At 43.2% G+C, this 23,087-nt stretch overlaps 1 protein-coding gene across 1 annotated transcript in view; it reads left to right on the forward strand.

The window, feature by feature from the left end:
• The window catches only part of MTHFS (methenyltetrahydrofolate synthetase), a 338,992-nt gene that overhangs the window by 238,137 nt on the left and 77,768 nt on the right, over nt 1-23,087 (forward strand). The window contains exon 4 of the mRNA XM_057722142.1: nt 13,034-13,126. Within this exon, the coding sequence (XP_057578125.1) occupies nt 13,034-13,085 (52 nt within the window). The 3' untranslated portion in view covers nt 13,086-13,126. The remainder of the gene's footprint in view (nt 1-13,033; nt 13,127-23,087) is intronic.

Genomic DNA, 23,087 nt, shown 5'->3' on the forward strand with positions numbered 1-23,087 from the left:
CACTTGTTCATAGGCTTTTTTTTTCTTTTTTTAACTCTGGTTGTATTTTCTCCTGAAGAAGTTTTCAGACTTCTGGATGTTTGGAAAATTTAGGCTTGTTATAACTGTTAAAAAATACTAAATTCTTTACTTGGGATTATCAATGTCCAGAAAAACTATAATGGGAAAAGATTGTTCTTCCTCTCCTCTTCTAGGCCATTATTTCTTCTTTTTCACCTTTTTTGAGATATAATTGACATATAACATTGTGTAAGTTTAAGGTGTACAACCTGTTGATTTGATACACTTATATATTGCAAAACACTAACATAGTTAGCTAACACTAGCATTACATCACATCATTACCATTTCATTTTGTGGTGAGAATATTTAAGATCTACTGCCAGCAACTTTCAAATGTATACATAGCTTTTTTTTTTTCTAAAGCAAATTACTGTATTTTTGTGGCAGGAGGGAGAAAAAGTGTTCAAAGGGTTTCTAATGAAGTCAGATATTTAAATGATGAATGACTAATGTGTTTCATAGAGACAATAAACCAATAAATGATAAAAAAAGATGTCAATTCTCACTAAATGAGCTTATAAATTGAATAGTTTTAATTTATACAAATCCCAGCAATTTGGAACAAAGAGACTATGCCCAACGCCACATGGCCTCTCTCACTGCAAGACAAATAAACCAACGGCAGGTGTCACGGCCGGGCATGCAGTCGGAGGTCTGCATCAGGGACATAGAGCCCTCCACTCTGTGCCCTTCCTGTGCCGGTACAGGAGGGATGGAGGCAATAACTGGGCACTGTGAGCACAACAGGCTCCAGCAGCAGCTTCGTTCCATCAAGAAAGGGCCCTGACCTCAGGCATCTACATGACTGACACGGATGCTGCAACCACTGGCCGCGATTTACCTCTACAGTTTGTCTTTTTTTTTTTTCTTTTGAACTAAATTAAGTATTTTTACTCATCAAAAGACACAGGAAAATAAACAGGCAAATTACAGATTCAGGAAACTATTCACAGAATATATATTTGATAAAGGACTAGTATACAAGATACATAAAGGACGCACACAAGTCAATTATAAAAGGTCACACAATCCAGTAGAAAAATAAGTTAGTGGTTTGCACAGACACTTCACCTAAGAAAATATGTGAATGGCCAAAAGGCAAATGAAACACTACTCAATATTATTAGTTATTAGGAAAATGCAAATTGAGACAAAAACTCAATATTACTTACTATCATCAAGACTGATTAAAATTAAAGAATAAAAATTGTAAATGATATTAAGGAAGCAAAACAATTGAGACTCATAAATTGTGGTTGAGCACGTAAAATTGTACAACCACATTGAGAAGTAGTTTTGTGGTGTTTCATACACAAAATATATACAGCAACACTAATATCCGGTATTTCACTACAAGATATTTATCTAAAAATACATATATGTATGTACATATATACATATACATATATAAATATGTATTGTGTGAGGTGTCTTTGCTCTGCCAGATTATAGTTTTCCAAGTGCCTAGAAAGGCCTTGTTTCCAAACAGGTGGGCCACTGGCAACAGCCACAACTGTGAGCACAGCTTTGAGGCCTGGCCTCTGAGCAGGGTGACCACGCAGTTCCCAGTTCGCCACAGCTGCCTGGGTTTCAGCTCAGATGAACGAGGCTCAGGCTCTTACGAGGATCTCTGTGAAGTAAGGGCCCCTCTGAGCCTGCAGCTTTGTTTTAGAGGGTGGATGGGGGAGGAAGCTTTCCCCAAAGAGATAGGTAACCCTTTTTCATGTAAAACCAAGATGTTGCAGGGGCCAGGCTGGCTGCTTTCTGGAATATTCCATTTCTGCTGGACAAGTTAAGCTTGTTGGTCCCTTCTCCCCTTGTTAGGCATTGAGTCTGAGTTGATCCACCGCCTAAATAGACTATCACACTTGTTAAAGACAGCATTTTTTAATTGGGAGGATAAAAATTGAAAATTTTTAATATACATGAGTCACTATTTTAGGAGAAAAGTAAATTAGAATTATAATGTCCTCTATGAAAATAAATGGATTAAAATTTTAAAACGAAATGAGGATTAGTTTCCCCTTTTTACTGCTCTTTAAATCGCCCTCAGGATATGCCATACAATTTGCTTTAGAAAACATTTCACTGATGGCAGGCTTTCTTGCCCCTTTGGCAGAGTCTCTCGTGGACCTGCGTGCTCGGTTGAGGGTTCCTGTCGTTTGGGCCAGGTTAACCAAGCTGCCAGCCCCTAAACACCTCCATCAGGTCCGTGCGGGCCCTGTGCATCAAGTTGGATGTCCAGGTGCAATTTGCTTCGCCCACCTGTGTGTTCGGCCTTTCTCTCTCTGGCACGTGATAATATCTAAGATGTGCTCTTGAGGCAAAATAAAAGTTATATTTTATACGGTGGGGACCCTGCCGAGTTTCAATTTGTGTTGTAATTACAAAAAAATGAATTTGTCAGTTGGCTCCCTCACTGTGCCAGTGTTTGCCAGGTCTACTGACCCTTCCTGCTGTATAACTACTCTTTCTTCCCTGCCTTTTTTTTTTTTTTCTTTTGGCCTAGCAGCCTACGGGATCTCAGCTTCCCAACCAGGGATTGAACCCATGCCCCCTGCTTTGGGAGCACAGGGTCTTAACCACTGGACCACCAGGGAAGTCCCCTTTTCCTGCCTTTAATTTCCATCTACGTTGTCCACCATATTCAGTGCTCATCGACTCTGCTGGTCCCTCAACTCCATCCCCCACTGTCTCCTCTGCTTAGCCATCCTATCTCCACCAGATACCTCAACTACTGCCACCAGCCTCCTTTCTAACTGGTGTTCCTGAATCCAGCTTCTCTCCTCTACTTCCTCCTCCGTATCATCATGAGTTTAATTTTTATTGATCACAAATCTCATCATTTTACTTTCATGTTTAAAACATTTGGATGACTCCTCAGGGGCCTCAGAATAAAGTCAAAACTCTCACGGCTTTCAAAGTTACCTTTCCTTGCCTCTTTGGACCTTCTTAGTGCCTACTTGGGAATTAACAAGCTTTATGGCAGGTTTGTGGGGCAGGGGATTGGCAAGGCAGAGCTTTTTTTTTTTTTAAACTAAGAGAAATGCTAAGGATTAGTACAGTATCATAATTATTTTGAAATGCATCAGTGCCAGGTAAAGATCTAGTTTTAACTGCTGCTTCATTTGAAGCAAATTCCATGTATAACAATGATTGATTGAAAGCCTGCTCAACACCAGACACTTACCTAGATGCATTAACGAATCAGCCATTCTCTCGAGTGTCCACAGTAGGGTCAAGCAGATAGTAATAAAAGTTTGAAAAGACATACGTACATGTCAACCCCAAACGCTGCTATATTTAAAAAACAAAAACAAAAAAACCAACAAGGAAAAAAAAAAGAATTGTATTGAATCTATAGAATTGCATTGATCAATTTGGGTAGAATAATCATCTTGGTAATATCGAGTCTTTCTTTCCATAAGCATGGACTGTCTCTCCATTTATTTTGATTTTCTTTAGCAAAGTTTTAAAACTTTTGGTGTACGAGTCTTAAATTTCTTTTGTTAAATTTATCCCTAAGTATTTTTTTCCTTGTGATGCTATTTTGGATAGTTTGAATAGTCTTTATTTCATTACTAAATTATTAATTTCCTATATGTATAAATATATTATCCCACCTATTGCTTAATAAGTACTTTTTTTTTTTTTTTTTTTTTTTTTGGCACACGGGCTTAGTTGCTCCGCGGCATGTGGGATCTTCCTGGAGCTGGGATCGAACCCGTGACCTCTGCATTGGCAGGCGGATTCTTAACCACTGCGCCACCTAGGAAGCCCCATAAGTACTTTTAAAATTAAAAAAAAAAGAAAAAGAAAAGACATACTTATTGGTTACGTGTGGACACCCATATGCTCAAACTTATGTGCTCTGTCTTTTCATTTCATTATTGGTTTTCTTTTTCTTTACTTCTTTGTCTTTTCTTTTTTCTCTGGCTCAAGGCACTAACTGCAACCACATACAAGGCCTTGAAGGGAAAGCATATTATCAGTTTGCCCCCAAATGCTTTGATTGAATACAGGTAGCAGGTAGCGGGAGCCAAGTATAAGTGAAAATAGCTTGGGCTTGAGTAATTTGGATCCCTTGTTTGCTGGTAGTCCATGCATTTTTCATAGCCTGTACCTGATCTTCTTTCAGTCATATTTTCTATGTGATCTTTAAAAACTCCTCAGTGCTGAGGTACCTTGTTTTCTGATTAAAAATAAATGATGGTAAGTAAACGGACAGGGAGAGGTCAAGATGGATGGAATGATGGAAATGGGATTTACGAATCCTCTCGCTTGTTCTCAGTCAGCAAGCCCTTTAGCTGGTGTCAACTGCTTTACAAATGTGTGTTTATTATTTATTCATCTCAATATCTCCGGCTGAGAAATAGCCTTGTTTCCAGTGTGACGATGAAGAAATGTACGAAAAGTTGGCAAACATCACTGGCCAGGCTGATGCAGAATTTGATGAATCTCCTTATAGGCTTTGGGGCTCCAGAGTCCTATCTGTGAACTCCAGATTGGCATCCCAGGTAATGGGGCATTAGCAAGGTTTTTTAAAATTAATTAATTAATTAATTCTAAATTATTTATTTATTTATTTATTTATTTTTGGCTGTGTTGGGTCTTCATTGCTGCATGCGGGCTTTCTCTAGTTGTGGAGAGTGGGGGCTACTCTTCATTGTGGTGTGCGGGCTTCTCAGTGCAGCAGTTTCTCTGGTTGCAGAGCACGGGCTCTAGGTGCGCAGGCTGTAGTAGTTGTAGCGCATGGGCTCACTAGTTGTGCCTCTCGGGCTCTAACGCACAGGCTCAGTAGTTGTGGTGCATGGGCTTAGCTGCTCCATGGCATGTGGGATCTTCCTGGACCAAAGATTGAACCCTCATCCCCTTCATTGGCAGGCGGATTCTTAATCACTGCACCACCATGGAAGTCCCTTAGCAACGTTTTTTTGCCTTTTTTTTTTTTTGGATGAGCACATTTTGAAGATGATCTTTATTAAACAAAACTAGTTTTTGGTGCCTTCTCATTAACCAGGCACCAAATCAATTAATTAAAGCAAGGGTTTATTTATCAGATGTTTAGTACTGATTGGCTACTCTAACACAAAAGTGGAATAATACAAGGGCTTTAGGATCGAATCCATGAAATCTAATTCAGAGCTGGCAGCTTCATAACGCAGGTGCCACCCTTCCCCACGCTCACTCCCCACATGAACTTCCCTGATAAATCACAGTCTTTTTCTAGATCAGTTAGATCAGTTAGAACCCAAATCTTCTTAACCCAGCTCTGCAAGCAGACTCTAGCAATCGAATAGATTTGCTACCCTGGATCTAATTATTAATGAATTCACTGGACAGAAAAATGTGAGTGTCCACTGTGTGCCCAGTGCTGAGCCAGGCTCTCGTGATGCAGTCGAGAATGAGACAGATGTGGCTTCTGCCTTTAGGGAGCTCACCCTCCAGCAGGAAGCATGGATAGTGAGCAGGTGATCCCATAGTTACGTATTTAGTCGTGATCGTGATAAAGTCTGTGAAGGGCCAATAGAGGGGGCCAAAGAGTCTAGCCTTCTTATCTGTTGAAATGGGCACGATAGCCGTTCCTACTTCAAAGGCGGCTGTCCAGTAGAGCAAATGAGGTGAGGCCTGTACAGCCAATAGCACAATACCTGGGGCACACCAATCACTGTGCAATATATTTTATATTTTTAATCAATGACATGTAATTATATGTATGGTAAGCTCTTCCTGTTTCCTGAAAGCAACTCAATGATAGAAGTTTAAAATGTGTTGTACTAAGCATACTAAATATTATGACAAATATGCATGCATGTGAGATCTCTGTTTCCTACCCCACCCCTCCTACTAGCCTACAAGTTCTCTGAGAACAGGGCTCCTTTTTCCATTTGGAATCCAGAGCACCTAACAGAGATGTGCTCTTGGAGCTGGAGAGATAATTTTTAGTGAAATAGACCTGACTTTGTCTTTGCATTAGATTTTAAGCATTTCACCTTCAGTGAATTTGCGAGATGTGCATATAGCGTATCTCTAAAGCTGCACTGTAATTTTATTTTAAAAGAATCAGAAGGAAATGACTTAAAGGAAATCTACCTGATAGGTTTGAGCAATGTTAACACAATGGTGGTTGGAAGCTTGTAGAACTGATACCTTATGATCCTGATTTTTTTCTTTGAGCTAGTCAGCCTTGCACATAAAATAAGGGGAGGTGGATGAAATAATAGTTACAATTAGCCAATGAATATTTCCCAGGGAGATAGAGCTTTGGCCGGATAATGGTCTTGTTGCGGCAGGGATGTCTGTCTGCCTAGCTAAGAACCTACATTTCTTAGTCTCCATATGACCTAGTTCCAAGTCAATGGGATGTAAAAGGAAGCCATTGGGTGGGACTTCTGGGAAAAGTTTTTTAATGGGGAACAAACATAGGTGACATCTTGTTGCTTGTCTCCTGTGTTTATACTGGACATGATAGCTAGAGCTGCAGCCGCCTTCTGTGACCATGAATCAAAGTCCGAAGGACTCACAGAGGCTTCATCCCTGCCCTCCTTGAACTGCTGAGTCAAGGCGAGCAAGCATGGACTAGCTGTTACATTAGAAAAATAAACTCTTATTTGGTCAACACTGTTATGGAGGTTTCTGTTATGTGTAGCTAAACTCGAACCGAAAATGACATGCCTGTTAAAAATTGCAGGCATACCTCGTTTTATTGCACTTTAGTTTCAATTCACAGATATTGCACTTTTTGCACATTGAAGGTTTGTGGCAACCCTGCATTGGACAAATCTATTGGCACTATTTCTTCCACAGCATCTGCTCACTTTATGTCCCTGTGTTACATTTTGGTAATTCTTGCAATATTCCCAACCTTTTCATTATTATTATATTTGCTATGGTGGTCTTGGATCTTACTATTATAATTGTTTGGGGGCACCACAATTCATGCCCATATAAGACTGTGAACCTATATTTACTTATATTTAAATTTACTAGCAACCACATTTAAAAAGTAAAAAATAAACAGGTGCAGTTAATTTGAATATTTTATTTTACTTAAGTTAATATGCCTCAAATATGATCATTTTAAATGTAATCAATATGTAACATATTAATGAGATATCGTCCATTCTTTGGTCCCCTAAGTCTTCAAATCTAATGTGTATTTTACATTTAGAGGACATCTCAATTCAGATGAACCACCTTTCATGTGCTTAGCAGCTGCATGGGACTCGTGGCTCCCCTATTGGACAGTGAGGTCATATAGGAACTACTCAGAGTTCGTGGAGGAATATAAAAAATAATCATTTGGGAGGAAGCTAATATGATACTGATAAAAAAATCTGAATCTCATTATGGTTTTGATTTGCATTTCCCTAATAATTAGTGATACTGAACACCTTTTCATGTGCCTATTGGCCATCTGTCTGCCTTCTTCGGAAAAAATGTCTATTCAGATCCTCTGCCCATCTTTAAAACTGGGCTGTTTGGTTTTTGTTGTTGAGTTGTATGAGTGCTTTATGTATTTTGGATATTAACCTTTTATTGGATAGATGGTTTGCAGATATCTTCTCCCATTCAGTAGGTTGCCTTTTCTTCTGATGATAGTTTCCTTAGCTGTACAGAAGCTTTTTAGCTTGTATCCCAATTTGTTTATTTTTGCTTATGTTTCCCTTGCCTTTGGAGTCAGATCCACAAATACATTGCTAAGACCAATGTCAATGAGGTTTCCACCTATGTTTTCTTCCAGGAATTTTATGGTTTCATGTCTTACATCCAAGTCTTTAACCCACTTGAGTTAATTTTTTGTGTATGGTGTAAGAGAATGGTTTAGTTTCAAAGTTTTGGTGGCTGTCCAGTTTCCCAGAACCATTTACTGAAAAGACTATAGTTTCTCCATTGTATCTCTTTGCTCTTTCCTCCATATATACGTGTGGGTTTATTTCTAGGCTCTCATTCTGTTCCATTGGTCTGTGTGTTGTTTTCATGCCAGTGCCATACTGTTTTGTGGTATGGTTTGAAATCAGGGAACATGATACCTCCAGCTTTGTTCTTTTTCCTCAAAAATTGTTTTGGCTATTTGAAATTTTTTGTGGTTCCATACAAATTTTAGAATTATTTGTTATAGTTCTGTGAAATATACCATTGGAATTTTGATACGGATTGCTTTGAATTTGGGTATGGACATTTTATTTATTTATTTATTTATTTATTTGGGCCGCACCATGCAGCATGTGGGATCTTAGTTCCCAGACCAGGGACTGAACCCATGCCCCCTGCCTTGGAAGTGAGGAATCTTAACCTCTGGCCACCAGGGAAGTCCCTGGACATTTTAACAATACTAATTCTTCCAATTCATGAGTATGGAATATCTTTTATTTGCTTGTGTCTTCTTCAGTTTCTTTCATCAGTATCTTATAGTTTTCAGTGTACAGATCTTTCACCTCCTTGATTAAATTTATTCCTAGGTATTTTATTCTCTGTTGAAATTGTATATGGAATTATTTTCTTAATTTCTCTTTCTAATAGCTCACTGTTAGTGTATAGAAATGCAACAGATTTCTGTACATTGATTTTGTATCCTGCAACTTTACTGAATTCATCTATTAGTTCTCATGTGTTTTTTTTTCTTTTCTTTCTTTCTTTCTCTTTTTCTTTTTTGTGGAGTCTTTAGGGTTTTTTACATATAGTATCATGTTATCTGCAAATAGTGACAGTTTTACTTATTCCTCTCTGATTTGGTTGCCTTTTTCTTGCCTAATTGCTGTGGCTGGGACTTTCAATATTATGTTGAATACAAGTGGTGAGAGTGGGCATCTTTGTCTTGTTCCTGATCTTACAGGAAAAGCTTTCAGCTTTTCACTGTGGAGTATGATGTCCACTGTCTTTATCACTACCAACCGTAACTAAGTTCGTTATTTTCGCAAACCTGTTTCTCCTGCAGGCTTCCCCACTTTATTGAATGGTTCTACTCCGTCTTCCAAAATGATGAATCTGTAATCTTGAGTCTGTCCTCTTCATCCCTCACATCAATCCTGCAGCAAGGATTGCTCTCAGATCCCACTTCTCTTCATCTCCGTGGTTGCTACCCTAGTCCCAGCCCTTGGAAACCTGCCCCCAGACTACTACAGTGCTTGCTTACGTGTCCACGGTCCTGCCACTCCATTCTTCACAGAGCAGCAAGAGTGATCTTTTAAAAAAATAAATCAGATTATAACAACCACAAGCTCAAAATCCTCCAATGGCTTTTTAATGCACTTTTAAAAGTGCAAGTTTCTAGCACGGCTGGAAAGGTTCTGCACCATCTTCCCCTGCCTTCTTCCCTGGTCTCTCCTACTCCTTTCCAACGTCTCGCAGGGCTCTGGACACTCTGGCCTCACTTCAGTCTCCTGGACTCACTGAGCTTGGTCCAGCTTGCAGGCTTTGGCTGAAGCTGTTACTAACTCTAGTCATTCAGAGGATGCACTGAGCCAACCACACTATATAAACCACCAAGTCTCTCTCTCAGTCCCTTTTTGTCTCGTTACCCTGTTTTCATTTTCTTCAAAGCCCTTATCACTATCTAGAATGATGTTACTTTTTAATGCATGTGCTTGTGAATTCTCCATGTCCCTTCCCCTGGGCTGGATGTGTCTGGTCAGAAAGGATGTGGACTGGTGTTTGGTGTTTGGCACTTGCCCATAGGTAGTAGTTGAGGTCACGTAAGGAGAGCATGTGTCATGAGGAGAGGAAAGGACTGAAAATTCCATCCTGTGGAGAGCACTGAGATTGGGAGTGTGGGATGAGGAAGGAGAGCAGGGGAAGGGGGGTAAGAAAGAGCAGTCATTTCAGTGGGAGGTGGCAGCAACTCGGGAACCCAGGGTCCTTCTTCCGTTTTGTGGCTCTGTTCTATCATCTTATGGAAAAACTCGAACAAACTTTTTGACCCACACAATACATTAAAGCTGCTCTCCATGCCATCCATGGAAAGAGAGAGAGGATGGAGCTTTGTGCGTGGGAAGCACCTTGGTTCCACCCAGCTGGCTAGAACTCAGCCACAAGCCCCACCAAAGTGTAAAGGAGGCTGGGAAATGTGACCTCTGAACCCCCAGAAGGACAAGGAACTGGGGTATGAGAGTCTGTGGCGTGTCCTTACTCAAAGAACCAGCTCAACAGGCAAGGTTAGATCAGTTGAGACGTACTGTGGTTCTGCTTCCTTCGACAGATGTCTGGTGGCAGTCATGACTGAGATCTCAGAACTCAGGATCCCTTACCTGCCTGCCCCACAGACCTCTACGACCTCCCATGTGGCTGTATTCTTTGCACGTTCAGGTGGGAGCTTCAAACCTCCTTTCAGTAAAAAGAATCACTGTGTTCTCTGAGGGGGAGCTGAAAACAGATTTCCCCCACTTTAGAGAAACAAAGACAAGACATACTCATTCTGCCTATGAGCCACTCTTCAACACTCACCCAGGAACAGCACCGCAGGAGAAGTTACTGAATCCTGCTGAGACAGGCTGGGACCTGGGACCCTTTGCTGCGGTGCTTGGACCCGGACACACTTCTCCTCCAGCAACAAAATACAAAGAAACTCTATGGGACTAAAAATAACTGTGTGCATGCTGCAATTGGGGCAAATTCTGGACCCAAAAGATACAAAGAGACCAAAACAAAACAAACAAAACACCATACCTGCCACTTCTGAAGAGCCCAGAGCAAAAACTGGGTTTGGGAGCAAAAGCAGGGTCCGGCACAGGCCCCCTGCACACACCACTACCTGAACTTAGGCAGAACACCTAAGTCACCCCTCCATCCCCACCCCTGGACACACCCCTACCATCACCCCGTATGAGGAGCCAGCTTGGTCCTCCATCAGGTGAGCAAGGCCCCAATAAAGTCGTGCCTGAATTTCTTGTCTGGCCTCTAGTCAATGTCTATTGACTGGGGAAGGCCAAGAACCCTGGTCTGTAACACGGTCATGCTCTGGCCAGGCAGGTGAGGTGAAATAGGGAAAGCAAGCCAGGTGTGAGAGGTAGGAGGTGGAGCCTGGGTGAGCAATTTGTAAATCATGGCAATTAATTTTTCAAAAATTCTGGGAAAGCCAAACAAAGCATAGCTGCAAACCACACACCTACCAGTGGGTGAGCTCTGCTTTTCCAAACCGTCGACTCTCTCTCTTCGCAAGTTCCTTGAAACTCAGGCTATTTTAGTCTCACTGAAAGACAACCGTTTTCTAAGACAGAGCAGTAGTTTCTCAGCAGGCAGTCTCCTATGAACACCGTGTCAGACAAGTTCATCCTGAGCCCGAGAAGATCATCAGCTGAACATCTGGTCCTGGCAACCCCAACAGCTGCACCCGCTTTCGGTTCAAGCATCGTGCATATGGGTGTCATCAACCTCCAAATTGATCCTCAGGGTCTGGATGTGAGAGGAGGCTGCCAGGTGGTGTGGAAGGAGTTCACGGGGGGTAAATTGAGAGGAAACTCCCATCTGTTTGTGGACCACAGGCTTCTGCGGACACAGCTCCGTGTGACTGGCTCTGAGAATGGTGCAGACAGACCAGCTTAACTCCTGAGGTTCACTGTGGGTGTCCACAAACCCAGCAATACTGTACCGTGATCACTACTGCAATAATGTGAGCCTGAGGACAGGGGACCCCAAAAGGGGAACCCAGGCAGCGGTGGCAACAATTGCAAGGGTTATTATGGGTGCTGTACTAGGCAAAAAAAATAGTAAATGTATAGTCTCTTTTATACTTGAAATGTTGTAAAATCTATCACCTGATTTTCTTACTATTTTTTATTGTGGTAAAATACGTATAACATAAAATTTACCATTTTAATCACTTTAAAGTGTATAATTCCACAGCTTTAATTGCATTCGCAATGTGTGCCATCATCACCACTACTTTCAGAACTTTTTCATCACCCCAAACAGAAACTCTGTACCTATTAAGCAATCACTCCCTAATCCCTGGAAACCTCTAATTTATTTTCTGTCTGTATGGACTTGCCTATTCTGGACATCTCATATGAATGCAATCATATAATCTGTGGTCTCTTCTAATTTTTGATAAGCCCACCTTTATAAAATGTCCCTATCTAGTTCTTACTTGAGAGTGGACCCCATGGGGTTGGGGTAAGCTGGATGAGAAGCAGTATGGGTGTCTTAGGTTGGGTTCTCCCAGAATCACACCCTGAGACAAGGATGGGGTCCAATTAGCTTATCTGGGATGTGATCTCAGAAACGGTGGAAAGTGGTTGGGGAAGTGAGACAGGGGAGGGAAGTGTGGCCCTGAGCAGGTCACCGCCATGGGCAGCTTGGGCTCAGTCCTACTGGCAACATCTGGGGGATGGCAAAAGACACATCTCAGAATTGTCTCCCAAGGGGTGAGGGAGGTAAGCTATTTATCCACCAGCTCCCACCAGTAGATGATAAGGGCTACCCTGGGACTGTGACTCCCCCGTATTTCAGACCAATCCCGGAAGAAGGAAGCCAGATATACTGTCTCCAATAGCCCACCCAGGCGGGGCCCTGCAGGATTATATTCTGCGAAGTCCTCTCACTGCCTTAGTTCAGCCAAGGGATGGCACTCAGCTACGCTGTGCCTGCCATGTTCCTTTCCACAGGCTGTTTTATCTTGAGCACAGTGATGGGAAGTAGATTCCAGTAGCCCATTCCTGAAGGTTGAGTTGTTCCTGATCTGGTTTTCATCCTGCCTCAAAGTCTTGGTTGTCCAGCCTTCCAGTTAATTTGTGAGTTCCTTAATATCTTCTTAATAAGTATATTAAGTATGCCTCAGGGAGTTTCTACCGGTTTTGACCAGGAACACTGTCTGATATAGTAGGCAAAGGTAGGTGTCTCCAATAGCATTCGATAACTTCAAGCATGATAAACCACTGTTCAAATTCCTAGATTCTAACGTCAAGGAATACAATGAAACTCAGGGGTGTTTTGTGAAAGTTCCAAAATAATCTCTTAATTCTTATAATTTCAGAACTGAAATAACTGAAGATCAGACTCAGAGTTGGATCCCATGGGTTTTTTAATGACAGGGTCCGTTGAACATACAGCTGCACCAGGGATCATGGTAAGTTGAGGCATTAATCAGAAAAGAACGAGGTCCTGACAACCGGAGCAGGAATAGCTGGGTAGGTTTAGAGATGCAAAGGACTCAGAGCATCCCAATCCCCCTGGAATAGCACTGTGCTGTGGTACTGTCATGATGACAGCCAATATGATATATAGCTCTGAGAATATACTCAGAATACTCATACTATTAGTTACGCTGGATACTTTGTCTCATACCCCTGATCTAGCCAAGGGCTGGGCATGTGACCTAGGTTGATGCGATTTGCACTCTCTCTGAACTTTGTTTCTTGAATGGAGGGACACAAAAATAGTTACGACTTTACGAATTCCAGAATGATGGCCCCCAACCGTCAAATGGTTTGTGTCCTATATGGCCAGTCTTCCAGACAAACCTATGAGTATGCAGGTATCTTTCCAATAAATTCCCTCTTCTGTTTATACCAGCTAGAGTTGGTTTCTGTTGCTTGTGACCAAAAAGCCTAACTTTAACCTCCTTCACACTCTGTCCTTCCAGCACTGTCTTTACATTGCTGCAGGTAAGTTTACAGGGTCTCTCCGTGATCTGGGCTTGCTTATCGTGAAAGCTTCCTAGGCCAAGCCTCTTTCATTATTTTTTTTTATTATTATTTTATCTTATTCTATTGTAATTTTTTTTTGGCTGCATTGGGCCTTTGTTGCTGCAGGCAGGTTTTCTGTAGTTGTGGTGAGTGGGGGCTACCCTTCGTTGCCGTGCACAAGCTTCTTATTGTGGTGGCTTCTCTTGTTGCGGAACTTGGGCTTTAGGTGAGTGGGCTTCAGTAGTTGTGGCACATGGGCTCATTAGTTGCGGCTCATGGGCTTAGTTGCTCTGCGGCATGTGGGATCTTCCTGGACCAGGGATTGAACCTGTGTCCCCTGCATTGGCATGTGGATTCTTAACCACTGTGCCACAAGGGAGGTCCTTTCATTATTTTTTGATCTTTTCCCAACAATTGAGAACAGTGTCTTTAATTTTTTTATCCACTTGGCAAATACCCACTGAGCTCTTACTGTGCGCCAGACACTGCAGGGTACTTGCAGAGCAGGCATCAAGTGCTGAACTAGCTTCAGATGCCCCCCAACTTGAGGAAAGGTGACTCTTGTGCAGAACTAGTGATAGGTAAGGTTGATCATGATAATGTCACAGGGGATGTAGATAAATGTGTGCAGGTGAGAGGAGAGATGTTACTTCCGGTTGTAAAGGGTCAGGGAAAGGTCCCTAAAAGAGTTGGCATATGTAGTGGATCTTGAAGGAGTCAGGGTGACAGCAGCGGTGGCAGTGAGGCAGGTGCGCTTGACAGAGGACAGAGTGTGAGCCCCGAAAGCAAGGGGAAGGTTCGATGTAGGGCATATTCTGTTGTGGGGTATGCAGAGGAAAATACCAGGAAATAATGCTGGGGAAATAGATGACACGGGTTGTGGGGGCCTTGAGAACCAGATGAGGAACTTGGACTTTATTTTGTGACTTTAAAGGGGCAACCGATGCAATTTTCTGAGCAGCACAGTGGCAGAATTAGTTATTTGCGTCTCATTAAGTGTAAATTGAGTGAAATCACTGATCCACAGACCAATTGGGCGCTTTTCCCGGAACTAAGATCTCTTCCAGGAACGTTGATGTCAATGAAGGATGGACTCTCTGGGCACCAGGCATGAGATACTTTATGCAAATACACCGTGCCTGACACACAGTAGGTACTTGGTGGCACTTCATCGCCAAACATTTCTTTCTAGTTATCTTGAGGAAGCGTTTAAGGAAAAAACGAACAACTACCTTCTTTGCTAGCAATCACCTTCTTAATCCAGTATGATTTGGGTGTCCTTATGAAAGGGGGAAATTTGGACAGACACACATAGGGGACAGTGCCCTGGGACAATGGAAAGAGAGGTTGGGGCAATGCAGCCCCAAGCCATAGAAAGCCTGGGGTTGCCAGTGACTCCGGCAGCTAAGCGACAGACATGGAACAGACTGTCTCCTGTAACCTTGGGAGAGTATGGCCCTGATGACCCCTTGATTTCAGATTTCTAGACTCCAGAATTGCGAGACAATAAACTTCTATTGTTTTAAGACACCTGGTTTGTGGTACTTTGTTACAACAGTCCTGGGAAACTAATATGCTGTTCTCTCCTCCTTCCTTCCAGCCTTGGTGCCCTTCTTCCTGTTCAAGTCTCGCCTGAGCTCTGGGTTCTATCCCTCCCAGCTTCTCAGAGACCTCACTCCCTGAGGTAGCTCTCTGACCCTCTGTATTTTCTTTTCTTTTAATGATTATTAATTTTTATTGGAGTATAGTTGCTTTACAATGTTGTTAGTTTCTCTGCACAGCAAAGTGAATCAGCTATAGGTATACATATATATCCCTTATTTTTTGGATTTCCTTCCCATTTAGGTCACCACAGAGCATCGAGTAGAGTTCCCTGTGCTATACAGCATGTTCTCATTAGTTATCTATTTTATACATAGTATCAATAGTGTATATGTGTCAATCCCAATCTCCTAATTCATCCCACCCCATCTTCACCCCTTGGTAACTATATGTCCATTCTCTATATCTGTGTCTCTATTTCTGCTTTGCAAGTAAGTTCATCTGTATCATTTTTCTAGATTCCACATATATGTGTATATCTTTTTGAATTATGGTTTTCTCTGGGTACATGCCCAGGAGAGGGAGTGCTGTGACCCTCTGTATCTTCAACTTTCCCTCTTTTCTGACTCTTCCTTCACATCAAAATGTTTCCCCCTCTGTCATCTAGAAAGTCTCCCTCAGCCATATTCCCTTTATCCATGGCCTTCTTTTACACTTTATTTCAGAATGATATGTCTCGAAAGAGAGGTTGACACCTGTGTCCTTCTCCTCACCCCATTCACTTTTTGAACCACTTGAAGGATTTTGTGTCCATTTCCAAAATCCTTCTCGTGAAAGTCCTCAATGATGTTCTGGTTGCCAGATTCTGCCACTGCCTTTCTGGACCTCACTGGACATTGGATATTGTTGATCGATCTCCTAGAAATGCTTTTCTATTTTGACTTCTACGAACTCTTGGTTTTCTTCTTACCTCTCAGAGTACTATTTTTTTTTGGGGGGGGAGTTTGCAAGTTTCCCTTCCTCTGCTCAACATCCATACATTTTGTGACCTCTCTAGAAGTCCTCCAAAGGCTAAGCAGGGCTGCTCACAGGTTTGGATTCTGGGGCTCTGAATCAGAGAAGGTGGTCTTAATCAAGATGGCCAGCAAAAGGAAAAGACCAGTGAAGTAAGCCTAAGTCTTAGTCCTTAGAAGAGTCTGAAGGATAGATATAGGGCAGAAGAGGAGAGACAAGGACCGGTAGGTAGGTGAGACTGTCCAACCCCAAGGTCATGAGCCAGTGATCCCTTTGTCTCTCTAGCTGCAGCGCTGGTCACTAAGTAATTGTTCAATCAGTGCATCTTGCTTGTTAAACAAAGTCAATAGAAAAATGAGGCAGATACTCAGTGATGACCAAAGATAAGGCAGGAAAGGCCACGGCTCTCCTTTCATGGCCATTAGCACCATAGTGTAAGGGTAGACTCAGGTGGCTTAAAAAGATATTACAAATGCATATTGCTGGGATTCTGTCCTTAATTCCTCCCTTACCAATACACACGCGCACACACACACACACACACACACACACACACACACACACCCATGGACCAATCGACAGTCTTGTGGCTTTACCCATCACCTATGACCAGCAGCCCCCAGCTATGGTCCTCAATGTCAATATCTGGTTGACATTTCCTTATTGGAAAAAGAGTTCCCCAGGCAAATAAGCTTGGGCAGCATGAAATAAAGAAGATGTCTTTGTTGCAGGATGTCTTGAAAACTTTAATATGCTACGGTGCCTTAGGGGTCTTTAAGATGGGGGTATAGTCTAGAATAGAGAATACAATATTCCCAAACTCATTTGCTCAGTTTCTCCCTTTGTAAGGCACAGGCAATAATATTTTGTGAAAAACCGTAATTGCAGCCCAGGCTTTTCTCCACGTTCTTCAGCATTTCCTGTGGAATTGTCATCCTCCCAGCTACCAGACACCTGGAACTAGCATCCTTTTCTTCCGCATTCCTCTTCTGTCCATGTCTAATTTAATCACTGCCTTCACTGATTTAATCTGATTAATAGGTTTCAATTCTTTCTCCTTTGCCTCTCACCTGGTGGCTTCCTAAGTGGCGTTCCTGCCTCCAGACTCACCTTTCTCAAATCTATTTTCCAAACCTGTGTCTCAAATGATCTTTCTATAATGCAGAGCAAGTCCCCAATTACACCCAAGACCCCTCCGTGCCTCTCTGCTGCTTCTGGGCTGAAACATCTGCTCATGCTCCTTAGCGTGGTTCCCCTACCCTGTCCCATCACAGGCTGCAAACCTCTCCGGCCTCTCCCCTCCTCATGCATGCTTCAGCCCTTCTGAACCACATGCATTTCCCTCCTGCAGGAGGCCTCGGTGATCTTCATTTCATCCTTTTCATCCTTCATCCATCCTTTGTTCCTTCATCCACGTAATCCCTTTCTGTCTCTCAAGATGCAGCTCAGGAGGCTGGCAAGTCTCTGTGGTTGGCATTCTAACCCTGGACAGGTCCTGTGCCACTTCTCCGTGCTCGTCCCTGTTGCTAACTCTATGCAGCAATGACCATTGAAGGGGAAAGTTAGAAACTTACACTCAACTAAAGACAACTCCATGCTTGTTTTGCTTTTGTGAAATATGCTTGCTGCCCCGAGAAAAACAGAAAAACAGGATGACCTAACAATTCAATGTAACTTTAAGATGTTTTGCTAAAAAATGGAATGTTCTGCACCTGCTCTTGTAAGTTTCTGTTTAGAAACTTCCATGCTCTGTAAACATGTGCACTATAAAAGTAAAGCTCACCCTGAGCTCGGGGCCCAGAACTTTGGAGCGTTAACTTATCAGGTGCTGCCGGCTTAATAAACCTGAGTTCTCCAACCCTCCAAGTGTGGTGCTTGGTTTCTCGACGGACCGATTTCTGCAACACCATGACCGCATAACAGTACTCATTTCTGCCTCCAGAAAGACTTTGAATCCCTGGAGATCAGGGACCATGTCCTAAGTTACCTGTGTGGTCTGCATGCTGGCACTTAGGAGGAACTCAGCCAGTGGTACTTGTAGCTACACTGCAACTCCATGGTGTTACCATAGCGAGGACTTCCAGGCAGACAGACAGCCATTGGTCTTTCAGATGCCTGACTTTCACCTTCTGAAATTTGGTCTCTTGCATTGTACATAGGGAAAAGGATGGTGATTTTACTGAACTAAGAGGATGTGGATATTTACCACAGATTGGCCCATTTGAAAGCCTTTAACAGCCTGGAGGAATGTCTGTTTCTCATTTACTCAGACCAGACACGTGCTCCCATTAGTGAGCCAACAAATGTGTCACTTCCCGTTTCCTTAGAAAGCCCCCAGACTCGTGCACAGTCTATAGTTTTGCTTCAGTTCTGCTGGAGAAGTTCACTATGGCAGACTCAGGCCAGGGAAATTGCTAAATTGTGTTAAGGTGAAGAAAATCATTCTGATGTATTTAAACTCAGGAACTGAATCTTCCGGAATCTGATTTGTGATTTATGCCGCTCCGTTCAGCACCCTTTTAGTAAGCACCCATTCTTTATCATGTGTTCCGTGCAACCCTTGTGGGAGATGGGTGACCAAAAAGGGGTGAGATGTGGTGTATGCCCTCTGAAGCTTGCTGTCTAATGGGGAGGCCTAAACGGTGAACCAGGATAGACAATGGAGGGAAGGGGAGTGCAGAGAGAGGGAAGGGGAGTGCAGAGAGAGGAAAATTCTACGAATGGAAACAACCCATCTAAATATTCTGCATGGTACAGGGTACTGTGTAGGAGAGTGAGGGAGAAAGGGACTCTTAAACCTGTTACCAACCAGGGTTCTTGGCCTCCCCCAATTAATAGAAATTGATCAGATGCCAGACAAGAAATTCAGGCAAGACTTTATTGGGGCCCCTGCTGCAGCAGGGGGAAGCGAGAACATACAACAGGCGCCCTTGCTCACTAGGTGGGGGGCAAGCTCGTTCCTTACATGGGGTGAGGGGCAGGTCCAAGGGTCTGGCCAGAAGGGTGGCTTAGGTGGTTTGCCCACCCTTTAGGCGGTACTGTGTGCAGGGGGCATGTGTAGGATCCTGCTTTTCCTCCAGACTCTTCAAAAGTGGCAGCTGGGTTTTTGTTCTCTTTGTATCTTTTGGGTCCAGAATTTTCCCCAACTGCTGCATGTACGCAGCTATTTTTAGTCCCATATAGTTTCTTTGTATTTTGTTGCTCCAGGAGAGATGCAGGTGCAAGCACTGCAGCAAAGGGTCCTAGGTCCCAGGTCTCAGCCTGTCTCAAACCCATCTCAAGGTCACAGCTAGTGGCAAGAGAGTAGCCAGAGAAAGAGACCATTTTAATACCCCATCTCAGGGGCATAGGCCCCCAGCGCATCGTCCCCCTTAGAATCTCAGGGTGTAATGCAGATCTCAAGATTGGATTCAGGGTAATTATAAGAAGCTTACATGCCCCGCCCCCCGCCCCCCACCCCCCAATCCCAAGCTTCTCTTCCTACAGTTCCAATTCAGATTGCACATACAATACCATCCTTTTCTGCTGATGTATAATGTCTGCAGTGCTTGGAATATGGTTCTCGCGAAGATATAGACACAGCTGCTGGCGGCAGCAAATGGCCCCTCCCCAGGGTACTGTGAAATGTGGTTACCTATTTGTTGAGACAATATATTACCCATTGTCCTTAACTGCACCTAGAGACATGCAAACCCATTCTCAACAGGCTTATTTTTCTGTTAAACAAGACAGCAGCGAAACATGGTATAAAGCAGAAGAGGAACTCCCTTCTTTGTTGAAATGGCTCCAGAAAATGGTTGTTGGGGAACTTTTCCTGAACCCCCAAGGAAGAGATGGACTTGACCTTCAGAGGGCTTAGCATGAAGATCCATGTTGATACCTTGGTCCCATACGTAATTCAAATTAAGACACCACTAGCCATAAAAGCTATGAGAGAAAGTCCAAAAATTTATGATTTTTCCCATTACGATCATTCAAAGCTCCTTTTTGGAAATATCCATATTCTTTTAAAAAATTTTTTTTCTCCATTTTTTTTATGTCTCTGCCTTGCCCATCTGTTTAGTAGAGCTCCTGGGAAAGTGAATCCTGTGGGTGTGCTGACATAGTGCCTGTACAGGAGGGAGCAACTAACTCTCCTCTCAAGAGGGACCCACCTCTGTGTCTCCCGGACCAGACCGTGAACTTGTCCAGGTCTGGAACTGTGTTTCTTCAGAATAGGTGCTGGGGACAGGGCCTGGCTCATGGTGGGGGGTGGGGGGGACTCTATTGAATCAGTGTCTTCCCCCACCTCCCAGGTACTTTTAAAAAAAAAAAAAATTTTTAATTTATTTATTGGCTGGCTTGTGTCTTCTTTGCTGGGCACGGCTTTCTCTAGTTGCAGAGAGCGGGGGCTACTCTTTGTTGTGGTGCATGGGCTTCTCAGTGTGGTGGCTTCTCTTGTTGTGGAGCACAGACTATAGGTGCGCAGGCTGCGCGGGCTTCAGTAGTTGTGGCACATAGGCTCAACAGTTGTGGCTCACGGGCTCTTGAGTGCAGGCTCAGTAGCTGTGACACACAGGCTTAGTTGCTTCGTGGCATATGGGATCTTCCCAGACCAGGGATTGAACCTGTGTCCCATGCATTGGCAGGTGGATTCTTAACCACTGCACCACCAGGAAAGCCTTGAATGAGTGTCTTTTTCTTTATAATGTTAGCCTAGGCAAGTGGATACCTCAGTAGCCAAGGCTAATGGAAAAGGAAAATGAGTGCAACACTGGAGCCTGGGAGCATTGTCTAGGCTGTAAGGGGCCCTTGGAGAGAAATCAAGGTTTATTCGATTATTACTTGGGGTTGATTTCGACCTACCCCTGGCTGGCACGGCCATCTGTGTGTGTGTGGTGGGGGTGCTCTGGTGGATGGAGTGTAAGGACAGAAGATGCTCTGTGATCATGGACATTTTGTTTCCGGGTGAATGGACCATTCAGAGCAGCACCCAGCAGCTGGAAGTTGCGGGGTCAGGGCCCAGCATTCGGGTCCCCACTCAGTCTGTTATCAGCCAAGGGTGCCAGGCAAGGAAATGGAGGTATCAATTGTATTGGATGAAGAAAAGACGATGAGGGTCAGGGAAAAACTCCAACCTGAGGGACATAGGATGTCCAGTGCTCTCCTCAGGTGGTAAATCTTTGGCTCTCAGGTGGAGCTGTGGTTCTTGACCCTAACATGCTCTAGCCTCTAGGAGGAGCTCAAGACTCCACATGTGTACACCCTGGAGAGTAAAACTGGTGGGGCAAATGCAAGGTCATGTGCTTGGAGCATACACTTAGGGGCAGAGTGTTCACAGCAAAGAGGTTTAAATTCTATTTCTTTTTAAATTGTTTCACTCTCATTCGCCAATGCCCAGTGTTCTTGCTGTCTCATTTGCTATCAGAGATAAAAAGGGGGCAAATGCCGTATCCCATGCCCTAGTAGAGATGTCTGCAATAGGAGGTCAGCATCTCCAATAGCGCAGAGAAGATGGATGCTGACAAAAGCAACAACTCTGGTGACAGAGTCTTGCCCCGTGTAGCAAGTCTGAAGCCCAAGGAATTTTAAAGGCAGCTATTTTCAACAGTGACCTGTAAATACACATCTTAAATAGCAGATCTCGCACATGACCCAACACTGAATCTATTAAAATGGGAACTGCAGGGTTATTTCTATTTCCTTTACTAATGCTGCTTTGGCTTTAAAAAAAAAAAAAAAAAAGCCTTGTGCGGTAGCCACAGTGCAGCATTCCAGTCCCATATCAGTAACATCTGCTGATTCCGCCTTCTGAGCAAAGTAATCAGTCCCCCCTGAGGCTACAGTGGAGGAAAGGAAGCATGCAGGTTGGGAGGCTGGGTGTACCGCTCCTTCACCTAGGTGGTGTGACCTCAGATGCCACAGAAGGCACTTCAGCCCTGCTGGCAAGCATGGAGAAGGCCTCCAAGGGGACTCCTCGCTCTACCATTGGTAGCCTTACTGTGCTGCTTCTAAGGACTGGATTTCCCAAGGGGTCTGTATGAGGCACAGCGTCCGAGGTGAGGTGCCACCAACTCTGACAACACTGCTGGCTGCGGGAACCGCTGTCAGAGACACTGCCCATCCAGGTGTCTGGAAGATGATCTGTAATACATACTTGAGCAGCCTGATGATATTTTATTAATCATAATGTCAGATAATCTAACGATAATGTATTTGCAATAAGGCTCAACATTTTTAATTGTTTAAATAAACATTTTAGGGGTTCCCTTTGGTTTTGTTTTTTAAAAAAAATAATGCTATTCTCTAAGGAATTTCTTCTGTTTTATTTCTTTTTTAACCAAAATTGCAATTTTAATCTTTGTACCTATAACGAATTCCAAGCAGATACCATTCCACAGAGACAGGGACTATTATTCTTGTTTTGGATGTGGGGAAAAAATGAATATTTCAAATGGCATATCTGTAGGTAATCAATGAGTAAGATTTTTGATTGTTTGTTTTTCACATTTTTAAGACGTCTCCTGCATGCTTTGAATTACAAAGTCTTTTTGCAAATGCTGTTGCCTTTAACTTCATCTTCAAAATATTTCTGTGTAATAGATATTATTATCTTTATTTTATGGATGAGGAAGTCAGCTAGTAAGTTTCAGAGAGAGGCAGCTTTCCTTTTCTCTCTCTCCTACCAGCATGCTGTTTCATGTATTTCTTCATCCATTCCTTTGACGGGCCAACATCTCTGTGTGTCTGTCTTCTATGTTCCAGCCTTGAGTTAAACATTGGGAATGGAAACATAGTTTTTGCCTTTGAGGACTTCCTCATCTGATGGAGAAGTCAGATGGGCAATCAAGAATGTCAATTCAGGGA

This window comes from Hippopotamus amphibius, chromosome 2 (assembly GCF_030028045.1).
Source record: "Hippopotamus amphibius kiboko isolate mHipAmp2 chromosome 2, mHipAmp2.hap2, whole genome shotgun sequence".
NCBI classification, from domain to species: Eukaryota; Metazoa; Chordata; class Mammalia; order Artiodactyla; family Hippopotamidae; genus Hippopotamus; species Hippopotamus amphibius.